General features: G+C 38.6%; 1 protein-coding gene across 3 annotated transcripts; it reads left to right on the plus strand.

Annotated features, from left to right (window-relative positions):
* Positions 1-345: 345 nt before the first annotated feature.
* On the plus strand, positions 346-10,564 carry LOC127797258 (trihelix transcription factor ENAP1). 3 transcript variants are annotated; one of them, XR_008022163.1, is made up of 3 exons: positions 373-1,850; positions 3,971-5,295; positions 6,940-7,261. XR_008022163.1 is itself a non-coding variant. In XM_052329984.1 (2 exons), exons 1-2 carry the CDS (start codon positions 1,061-1,063, stop codon positions 10,408-10,410), a joined length of 1,152 nt encoding a protein of 383 aa, XP_052185944.1. In that variant the 5' UTR covers positions 346-1,060; the 3' UTR covers positions 10,411-10,564. The 3 variants fall into 3 exon arrangements, 2 of the variants coding, with proteins under 2 accessions (XP_052185944.1, XP_052185946.1); XM_052329984.1 differs by lacking the exons at positions 3,971-5,295; positions 6,940-7,261 and adding an exon at positions 10,049-10,564 and having other exon boundaries at positions 346-1,850; XM_052329986.1 differs by lacking the exon at positions 3,971-5,295 and having other exon boundaries at positions 507-1,850.
* The last annotated feature ends 271 nt before the right edge of the window (positions 10,565-10,835 follow it).

Genomic DNA, 10,835 nt, shown 5'->3' on the forward strand with positions numbered 1-10,835 from the left:
TATATATTGAAATAAATTAATTATAATAGTTTAATTATTGATTTTTTCATCTAAAATTACTAAAAAATAAATTTAAAGTGAAATATTGTGAATTTTATATAATAATTTTTTTATTTATATTAATTTTATTTTTAAATATAGTCGTAGAGGGCTAATAAAAAATTTAGCTTACGACCCTATAATCTCAGAACTGGCCTGAATAGAGTAGTGCCTGAAATCTTTACCCATAGTCACCTAGCTTGTCAACAGCATCCATTTTGTGATAGGATTTTGCATCCTCATCACAGGGGGATAAGGTTGAGCACATCATCAGAAAGAAAGCCATCCATGGTGGAAGCATGGTTTCCTTTTTTTGTCTTCTCTCTCTCTCTCTCTCTCTCTCTCTCACATGCACCTTGGAGCCCAGCCCAAGCTAACGAGGTTGGATTTCGATTAAAATCCATCTAGTTCCCAACAACTGTGATGATGGCTGCTAACATTTGTTTATTTTTAAATTTTTCCTATCTCTCTCTCTCACACACTTCATCCATGAAAGAATAAAACCAAAAGGAAGGAAGGAAGGAAGAAAGAAAGAAAGAGGAGATCGAAACACGAACAGGAAAGAGAAATTAAGGTTGAAATGATTTTTTTGGGGGGGTTATTTTTTAAGTGAGGGTTGGTTGGTTCTTATTTTCAAAAGACACATAAATAATAATCTATGTTATTTCTCCAATTCTACAATAGTAAAGCCAAAAAAAAAAAAAAAGAAAGAAGGAAGGCAAAAGGACAAAGAAAAAGGAGGGTGGAAGGCGAGAATCACAGACGAACGGAATCATGACCTTAGTCCGTCCAACTCTCCAATCAGGACTTGACGTTCGGCCTCCCTCCGATCAGGAGATGCACGGCCATCCTCTTCCTCTCCGCCCTTCCCTTTCTCCTGGGGTCCAGATTCCGATGCCTTTTCTTCCTTCCCATTCCATCCGATCCCCTTCCCCCCGCTCTCTCTCTCGCTCTCTCTTAACTCCGATTCCGGTGTTACCTTCACCACCTCAATAATTGCCGCAGGCAGCCTGAGTATTCCATGGATAATCGCCTTCATCCGTCCGCTTCGCGTCCTCACAACGGCGTAGGCGGCGGCCGGGAGGATTGCTGGAGCGAGGGCGCCACCGAGACGCTGATCGAGGCCTGGGGCGATCGTTATCTGCAGCTCAACCGCGGCAACCTCCGTCAGAAGGACTGGAAGGAGGTCGCCGACGTAGTCAACGGTCGCGACAATGGCCTCAAGCCCCGCCGGACCGACGTCCAGTGCAAGAACCGCATCGACACGCTCAAGAAGAAGTACAAACTCGAGAAGTCGAAAATTGTTCCCTCCAAGTGGCCCTTCTACTTCCGCCTCGATCACCTCATTGGATCTGCCATCGCCCCGTCCAACAAGAAAATTGGCGTACGCTCCCCCTCGTTTCACAAGCCTTCTACTACCGTTACTTTCACTGTCAAATCAAGGCCGAAATTAAGCCCTAGCCGTCAGGTCGTGGTTTACTCTGGTGGTTCTTCGAGGATGAACTCGAGTGGCTCCAATGGGAGCTCGTTCGGTGGTGGCGAAAGAGACGGTGATGTGAGGAAGCATAGTAGGGTGGATTATGTGGATTTTTCCGAGGAGAGTGCGTACAAGGAATTGGCGAGGGCGATTCTGAGGTTTGGGGAAGTATACGAGAGGATCGAGAGTTCGAAGCAGCAACAAATGATGGAGTTGGAGAAGCAGAGAATGGAATTCACCAAGGATCTTGAGTTGCAGAGGATGAATATGTTTATGGAAGCTCAACTCGAGCTTCAGAAGATGAAAACTCCCCCCAAGTATAGGCCTGGTGAAGGTGAATTTCCAAGATTCCGAATTAATTGTCTATTCTTCAGTTTTCTTTCTTGATTTGATGATCAATTCTTTAATTAATTGAAGAAATTGCACGATAAGAAATTTCAGTTGCGTTTTGTGTGCTTGTCTTTCAACGCATTCAGCAATTAGTAGGATCGTAAGATTCCTTCCCGGTCGCATTGTTAGCTCTCTGGTTTTTTGAGATTCTTCTGTTCTGCTGCACGATACTAAACAATTGGTGATTTAATTTCGTTACTAAAAGCCTATACTGGCAATTATTCCATCGACTTTATGACCAATAAATAAACTATCCAGATCTCCTTGGTTGTCTTCTCGTGCCGTTTAGTTTTATTAGTGGGGCCAAGGGTGAATATCAGTTTGGATGTGAAGTTAGTCTGTCATGTCTTGGCATCCAACTTCAGTTTTTGGAAGTAATTTCATCCTAGATCCTGCACCGAGTTCTTCATTGTTTTATTGCGGGATGTGTTGTTGCAGACTGCACGTTAGAAAGCATTCCATGCTCAGTTTGCACACCTTAGAATTCGGGGATATCATGCATTTTTGTTGTTATATTGTTGTATAATATCTCTGTTTCTTTAGTTGGGAGTTCATGTCTGCTTATTTCTTTATTATTGTTTGCTGATCTCATGACCCTTATATCAGTAAATTGGTGAATTGTAATAGTATCTATACCTCCTACAAGTTCTAATGTAGTTTTTGTCGTGCAACATGCTGAGGCTGTGCGTTGATTTCAATGTATAGTTAGCAGGTTTTGTGTAGGCTTTAATGTATGGTCATGTGGTCAAGTTAGTTGGCGTGGACCTGCCTGTCAGATCCTTAGATCTGAGCTAGGGTTTTTTTAGGAAGAAACCAGAAATAGAAAGAATTGGAGGGAGAATTAGAACAGAAAGAGCCGAGAGAGAGATCAGAGAATTTGAGAGGGAGAAGATTCTTCTATTATTTCACAATGAATCCCCATCCTGTAACTGATAGCCTATTTATAGGCTTTCTACTCTTTCAGTTACAATACAACTGAAGGGTACAACCAATTGCAACAGAAAGGTACTGTCACGTACCAGCTATGTAGGGGAGGTACCTTATATAGGGAGGGCTATAGATAATGAGTAGTTGTACTCAGGAAGTTACAGCATTGAAGGGTTGTACTTTGTTAGTTACAGCAGTAAGGGCTTGTAGCTAGGGAAATAGCTTATTTGATTGTAATTCCCAGAATGTGGAGGCGGTTATCAGCACATGGGTGGTTGGATCAGCATATATACAAGCTGTCCACACCCAATTGAAATATCTAATACAAGAATCTTGATATTTTTTTTCTGAATTTCTCTCTCTTCTCTTCTCCCTTCATTCTCTGTTCTTCTAATTCCCCCTAAGTTTCACTAATTCTCCCTCCTCCTCTAGCATTCTCACCAAATTGGTGAGAGAATTGGTCAGATCCTTTGGGAGCTGACAGGTACAACCAGCAAAATACATGTAATATACAATGACTGTCTTTACCCTTCAGTTGTGACACTGCCATTCTTTCTTACATGAATTTTATACAAATTCCATTTGGGCAACTGGAACAAGTAGACGTCGAGGAACAAAGTTTCATCTTGTTTCCATTTAACAACGGAAACATTTATTTTTCATGAGCAAGAATCCAAAATTTTGTTATAAAATCGAAACCCCAAATGGAAATGTATGTATTATATGTACTAAGGACATGCGAGATAAGTTACACGCCAACTAATTAGATCTCCATAATATCTTTGTCTAGGAATTGATTCTCTATATGAATCTTCAACTATTTTGTATATGAATTTCAAGTCTCTCCCTTCAAGGGTTGAGCATGTGAATTTCCAATTTATCCTCTCAGGATTGACCGATTGAGTAATCTCTATGGTCTCTTCCTTCAAGGATTAAGTTCTCCATGATGTTTCTTTAAGTGCCAGCTTTATGAGGTGTGGCATTACATCTCCATACTCTCTTACTGTAGGGATCAGGACTTGATTGACTGATGACTCAATGAATGGAACTCTTTCCTGAGTGTCTTGATTGAGTCTTTATGCTGAAGCTTTTCATATATTAATTTCTAATATCAACGCCTTGTGGTTTGTGGATTAGAGGCTAGACTTACGGTTTTGTTGAGGCCTTGCCCTTTTCTCGAGGAAACATGCTCTTGATCAATCACAGGGAAGCTATGTCAACTGTTGGCAAATGGGAGATCTGGGAAGTAACTGTGGGGGCATAGTTACTGGATCGTATGGGGCTGTGAAATGAAGGGAGACTTGAGTGCACTTTTTGAATGGATAAGCCTGCCTTTTATGGTGTAGGTGGGCTTCTTGTTCAAGGACAACCTTCTAAGGTTGGAATTGTCCAAGGACAATGGTTTGTTCTCCTTGGGAAGATAAATTGGAGTGTTGCTTCTTGCTCTGGGGAGGCAGTCATCAGAGTATTCTTGAGCTCTCAAACAACCAGTCTATGTGCCAAATATGCTAGGTAGGTGCTAAGAACAAGGATATGGATCCATGAGAAGTGTTCTGTTGTTGCTTCTAGTTGTCTCATAATAGGCGATCTTTTCCTTGTTGATTTCAAGCTGATGGTCCCTCCATTTGAAGGGATGAACTCAATGTTTCTGAACTGCAGCCAACAGTCAGCAAGCCTCTCAGGATCCCATGGGAGAAGGTTCCTGTGCACCACAGCTAGGTTCCAGTAGCATCGTGGCGAAAACAAATTGCTAGTGTGCTAGAGGAGGCAGGATCTTCCAGGTGCCTTGCTTAACTATTTGGGTTTGAGCATGGAACCCAATTGGCGGCTAGCTGGTTTGGGTTGGAGGCTTTCTTAGCAAGGGGAGATGGGAAGATCAAGGGGGCTTTATTAGTGAAGTAAAGGGTGTTATAGTCATTTTCTGGCTTAAAGTGAACTGCAATCGGATGCTTTATCAAGCTTGCTATGGACATCCGGCACACATAAAATGGGAAAAGGAAAATCCGGCATCCAATGTATATCATGTTTGAAGAGTTTTTCTATAGGATTCTGGCCAAGCTAGCATTGTTTTCATCATGTAATTTATTGTGGCAGGATTTGTTCTGTTTTTTAGTATCAGAGTTGTTGGGTGTCACATGATAATAACACTGACATGCTCTAAGACTGAATTGTGCTTGACCAGCATGTATGGGAAGTTAAAAATTCTGTGAGGCCTGACACCAGCCTTTGGTTCCTAACCTGAGTAAAAGTTGGTTTGAGCATGTGCCCAGTTTGCTTCAATTCCATGTTAAGGTTGGAATATCCAGGTCATCTAAGATGGCTCTGCCAGACATGGTTTCAGCCTTGTACTCTAATCTGAGAAACATCTGGTCCAAGTTGTGGACGTATTGTTCAATTAACTGTTTTGGGCGTGGAAATTCATCTATCATCACTTATTCATCAAGGAGTTGTCCATAAAAAAGGTAGCTTTGAAACATGTTCTTAGGAACTTGTGTCTATCATTCCTTCCTCTTTTTCTTTCATATATTTTATCTTTTTCAAAATCTTGCAACTTTTTCCTAGATACTGCCATTACCTGCTACTGTTAGAATCGTGATCCCTTTATGCTTCCAGAACTTCCTCAATATCTCTGGATATATTTCTTTGGGTGATTTGTTTATTCATATTTCCACGTGGAATCCTGCTGTTTCTTGTTGCATGTTGATTACCTAAATTTTTTAAGCCACCAGTGCCCATGTTCACTTGTCCTATTCCAGCTACCATATTTGTTATATTAATGCAGATATGCAGACATACACTCAGTTTATGAACGCAGCTATGCACAGCCATGTTGATACCAACATGTACACACATAAAAATCAAATCATATGTGCAGATATAGATGTAATATTCACTATGCAGCCACATTGAGACACATCCAGCTCGCGTCCTATATGCAGGAAACATTACAAGTGTACCGAACAAACAGAAACAGGTCTAGTTATTGATTTAGAAAATATTAAGTGTATTGGATATTATTCTGGCCTTAATGGCTTAAAATTAAGTCTGCACCTGGTGGTGAATGAACTTGGGTTATTAACACACAAATGAAGTACTATTAGGGTACCTGCTATCCAATGTCCACAGCTACGGGCAGGCCTACATAAGGCCAAAGGAAGCATTTGTGTCCACTCAACTACGTTTTATTTACGGTTGTTGGATATTTGGCACTATATTTATGGTATAAGTTTGCCCTTATTTTATTTGTAAGTCATGTGACAAATTGCATGTGATCTCATATATTTGGTGGCAACTCCCTTCACCTTTTAACATCACAGCTATTGAGGTGTGGTTAGATTTTATATTTATTTATTTTTTTGGTGAGCTTTAATTTGCTTAAGGTGGGTTTCCTTATTTCTGAGTATGGTTAACAAAGTGGTTTGATTTGGAGTTTAGCAATCTACTCCTACATTCAACAGTTATTTGAAAAAAATTCAAAGTGAAATAATTCTTTTCTTGCTTTGGATTATTAATGGATGGTTTTGGATTATATATATTGTTGTTTCTCACTAATAAATTAACTTCCTTCATATTTTTCTTGTGTTACATTTAAAATTTCAATAGAACATATTGTCCAATATTTAATGTTGTCAGCAAAAAGTTTCTGGATCCACCACCCCCAAGCTTACTGCAGTGCTTTTGTTTTGAGTTTTAGATTTTACTAAATAGATATCACCTCTTAGGGACACCTAAATGAGATGTAGTAATGTTCATACCCAAATTTTGTGATGCTGGAGACTAGTAGAATGAAGGTTTGATTTTCCATATTTTAGGCCAACTGAATTCGGTGTGTAGTTGTGGTGTGGGAAATATGTGGGTGACTGAATTTTGAAATTGGCCAAATGATTTGTTTTTGCTCCGCATATTCCTGTAGAATGATGTGTAAACAAAATGTATGCGGAACAAGGGTTTGCAGCTCAACACATGCACTTGAATATTTTTACTTATTTTTTGACACAAGCATTTGCAGTTTGAAGCTTTGTTTGGATGTTTTTTTCATCTTGCTGTTGCACTTGACATTGGGATTTTGTAATGCTATTGACTTTTATATATTTATGCTCAAACAGGGAAAAAGTTATAGCTAACATTTTCTGAAAGTGAAGCGGAAGCAGATGTCATTGTTAGCTGGGGCTCTGGTGTGTTCTGGACTCTTTAACTGTGTAGTGGAATCCTACATGAATTAGCAGCTTCAGATTAATATGTTTGAAGGAATTGGAATTTGGAGGGGACCTAACTGTATTATATAAAAAAATTTCTTATTTATGGTGTACATATTAGTTATTCTGCTACCAATTGTAATATTCATGCCTGCTATTAACTTGTGTTGTCTATGTGGATATTTTTGAGTAAAATTAACTATGTCTATGTGAATGACAAGAGCATTGTCAATCTTTCTATGTCGTAGAGTAGAAATGGAAGATCTGGCATCTGGGGCTAGGTAGGGGTTTTTATTGATTTTGCTGTTAGGTTGTTCTACGAGTTTTTAGAGTGTTAGTTTTTCTGGATTGTGGAGACTCTCTGGTACCACCGCAAAACAACTTTCAGTTCAACAGGTCTCAGTGCTAAGCAGTGACTGATGTTTTGATTTAGGCTTAGTTTGGCTAGGCTTTTTTTTTTAGAGTTTTTAAGTTGTGTAGTGTTTAAGCTGTTTATAGCATTTAAGTTGGGTAGTGTTTAAGTTGATAATGTGTTTGGATAATTATAATTTTAAACTATTAGTTAATAGTTATATGTTTGGTTTGAAAGAGTTGATAAGCTATTACAACTTGATAAAAAGATGAAAATAGACATGTTATTGAATAATGTAAAATTTTATCATTAGATGTTGATAAATTATATATATTTATTAAAAATATATTAATACATTATTATTATATGTATTATATATGTTATATATAAATATAATAGTTATATATATATAACAGTTCGATTAGCCATGTCAACAGCATGGAGGAAAAGTACAAATGGAGGAGATGAGGGCGACGGACGACCAACGACACAATGGGAGCAGTTGTCGATGGCGGCTGATGCGGGCGATGGCCTCCAGGAAGCAGCTCGTGGGGGTGATGGTGGCGACAGCCGGAAGAGCTGAAGAAAAAGGCGGCAGGAGATAGAGGTTGAAGAAGAAGGGCATGGCTAGAAATTAGCAAAAGATGAGGGTAAAATAGTAAAATACTTGGTCAACCCAATTTATAAATAACCAACGTTTTGCAAAAGCTAACTCCCAATAGCTTTTTGCAAAATGCTGTAATAGTAACGTTTACTTAGCTTAAACGGAAGTGCACCCAAATACTTCACCAATTTTTCTTAACAGCTTGTAAGTTGTATAACAGCTTATAAGCGGCCAAACCATTTTGCCAAATGAGCCCTTAATCCTCTCTCCTTTCCCTTTCCTTGCAAGTGCCATCAGCGGATTACAAGTTTCAACTTTGAGCAAACTTTTATCTTTAGTCCATCTGACCAAATTTGAAAATTAGCCACACCACCCACGTTGTGGCTCAAGCTCATCCATTGACATCTGTCACTGATACATAATATATTTATAAATGATATGAGTTGGATGGTGAGTTGAGTCGTAATTGAGAAGTCGGATATGAATTCGTAAAGTTTGACTTGTATTCCTTGCAAAGAAAATATCAGTGTAACGGTCTTAAGACTTGACAAATATATTTTAAGATTAACAGATAACATATATATAGAAAGGTTTTTCAATGTTGTCTGTAGACTAAGGATAGACATATTTTGGGATTGTCTCGTCAAATCTCTAATCATGAGTTGAAGAATGAGATAATTTGTGAGTTGACATGTAAATCATAAACTTGTACTCTAATTTAGATTCAACTTTTGTTTTTCATGATGAAATGGTGGTGGGACTTTAATAATGAACCATCAAATTACAACATTGTGACGTGTCTTCTTAATTTGCCACTTTGTCTGGCATAATAAGTGTAAATTTCTAAATTAGAGTCACATTAAGGCATTGGACTTGGGCTGTCCTAGTACGGCAAGCCTAGAGACGGTCTTGTGCAAAATGACCAGCCCAGGAGAATGTTCCCTTAGTGATGCTGAATGGGCCGATGGAGAACCCTTGTCGCCTAAGAATGTTCCCAAATCCTGCTGTTGGAGGAATTCCTCCTGCTTGAGGGTCCAGAGCTAGTAGCATCATGGGTTTCGGGTGGCGACCCAATTCCGAAATGGGCCCCACTTAATACCATAAGTTAGCCTCGACCTCATCAGTTCCATTCAGCCATCTTCCCTTTGCTTGAAACAAGTCATAACGACATTTTTGCTGCCTAAAAAATTGCAACTTATCAATTGCCTTTTCTTGCGAACTATACTCTTTTTCAGATGTGAGAGCTCATCTTACTTAGGTGATCATAATGATATTATCTGTTGTCTTTTATTGGGATTGGGATTTTTTTATTTGAAATTTTATTTTGGCCTTGTATCTTTATTGTCGAAAATTTGAGTTGGGTGGAGGTGGAAATCCCATTCCCACTCCCATCCTACCCTACTGAATGTATATCCAAGAATAGAGTAGGGTTTTCAACTCAAATTTTAGACTAAAAATCATTTTTCTCTAATTACTTTACATATTCGATGTACACTTACAAGAAGCATCGATCATACATTGATTGCCTTTAATCTTTCGGCCGAAACCTACATCAACCTTTAAAAATAGTGTTGTAGATGCAGTTCGGACGAAATCATTTATTTGTTGAGCTGTTTTAATGATTTACTTCCAGAATGCAATTAATTTCTGATAGTTCTGAAATAGGTTCTCCGTATGGGTTTATTCTATCCAATGCTTTTGGTTACAGATGTGTATCCTCCACCACTCCGTTCTTGGTATGTAACTTTCAAACTTTACATCGTGAAGTTACTTTGTGGTGAATTACTCTATTTATTTATTTATTTGACACATAAGTATTTTACATCACTCTCAAGATTTCTTAGATTGTTTTCTGAATTTGCTCCAAATGAATGATTATTGATAGTAGATCTTAGAGAAAAGGAAGAAAATAATACTGTGTGAAACCATTGATTTTGTAGCTATAAGTTAGTTTTCTGAAGTTATTTTGAGCATGAGTCATTGTATCTTTTGTTCCCTCACGCCATTCTAGTCTTTATCTTAATCGCCTACTTTATTTTCTCATTTGAGTTCTCTACATGCAGTGATCAGAAGGGCGCAAATGTATCAAGAATACATGAAGCAGCTTCCAATTCCCACCCACCGCGGTTCACTTGTTCCATTTACCTCATGGACAGGATTAGCCAAATCCATTAAGCTCTTATACGGGCAACCCCTGCATTACCTCACCAACATTCACCTAATGCAGTTGGACAAAATGAGAATTGGCAGTGAGGATGAAGATAAACCATTAGATATAATCATTCATCCCTGTAAAGCGGAAGCCAGCATTTGGCTGACTGAAGAAGTTCATAGGCTCACCACTTCTCATCATCATCTAGCAAAGCTCTGGCTCGCTGATCCAACGTCCCATGCTTATACTGATCCCATTTTCCCCAAACTATGAACATGACATGGGAAACTATTACTTCCAGCCCTAGTGCTTGTTTGTAAATTTCATATGTTCTTTTTCTTTTCTCTTCTTAAGACTTGTATGGAACCTCTCTATGGATCATTGTATTGAATAACGTGGTGCTTAGTTTTTCAATTCACTTCTGGCACTTACTAATTTCTGGCTACTGGGAATGACATCAATTTTTTTTTGGGGAGATTTTCTTACTCGTACAAATGTTATTTTTGTTCAAATTGAAACGATAAAAAATCTGGCATTCCTGGCAGAACTTTCAGGAATATGTTTTAGAAGATTGAATTAATGAATATTTGTTGTATTTAACTATCACCAATAATCATTGCAAGAACATGGGCCTTGCCAGAAGAAGTGAAACCGGTTGTTATCTCGAACAACAATCTTCCTATCATATACTTTTGACA

This window comes from Diospyros lotus, chromosome 3 (assembly GCF_014633365.1).
Source record: "Diospyros lotus cultivar Yz01 chromosome 3, ASM1463336v1, whole genome shotgun sequence".
Lineage (NCBI taxonomy): Eukaryota > Viridiplantae > Streptophyta > Magnoliopsida > Ericales > Ebenaceae > Diospyros > Diospyros lotus.

What these genes read in the sequence shown, in the direction of transcription:
- LOC127797258 (XM_052329984.1), top strand. Translation starts at nt 1,061, where the DNA reads ATGGATAATCGCCTTCATCCGTCCGCTTCGCGTCCTCACAACGGCGTA. An exon ending in CAAGTATAGGCCTGGTGAAG is followed by an intron (nt 1,851 to 10,048) that starts GTGAATTTCCAA and finishes CTCTACATGCAG; the next exon opens with TGATCAGAAGGGCGCAAATG.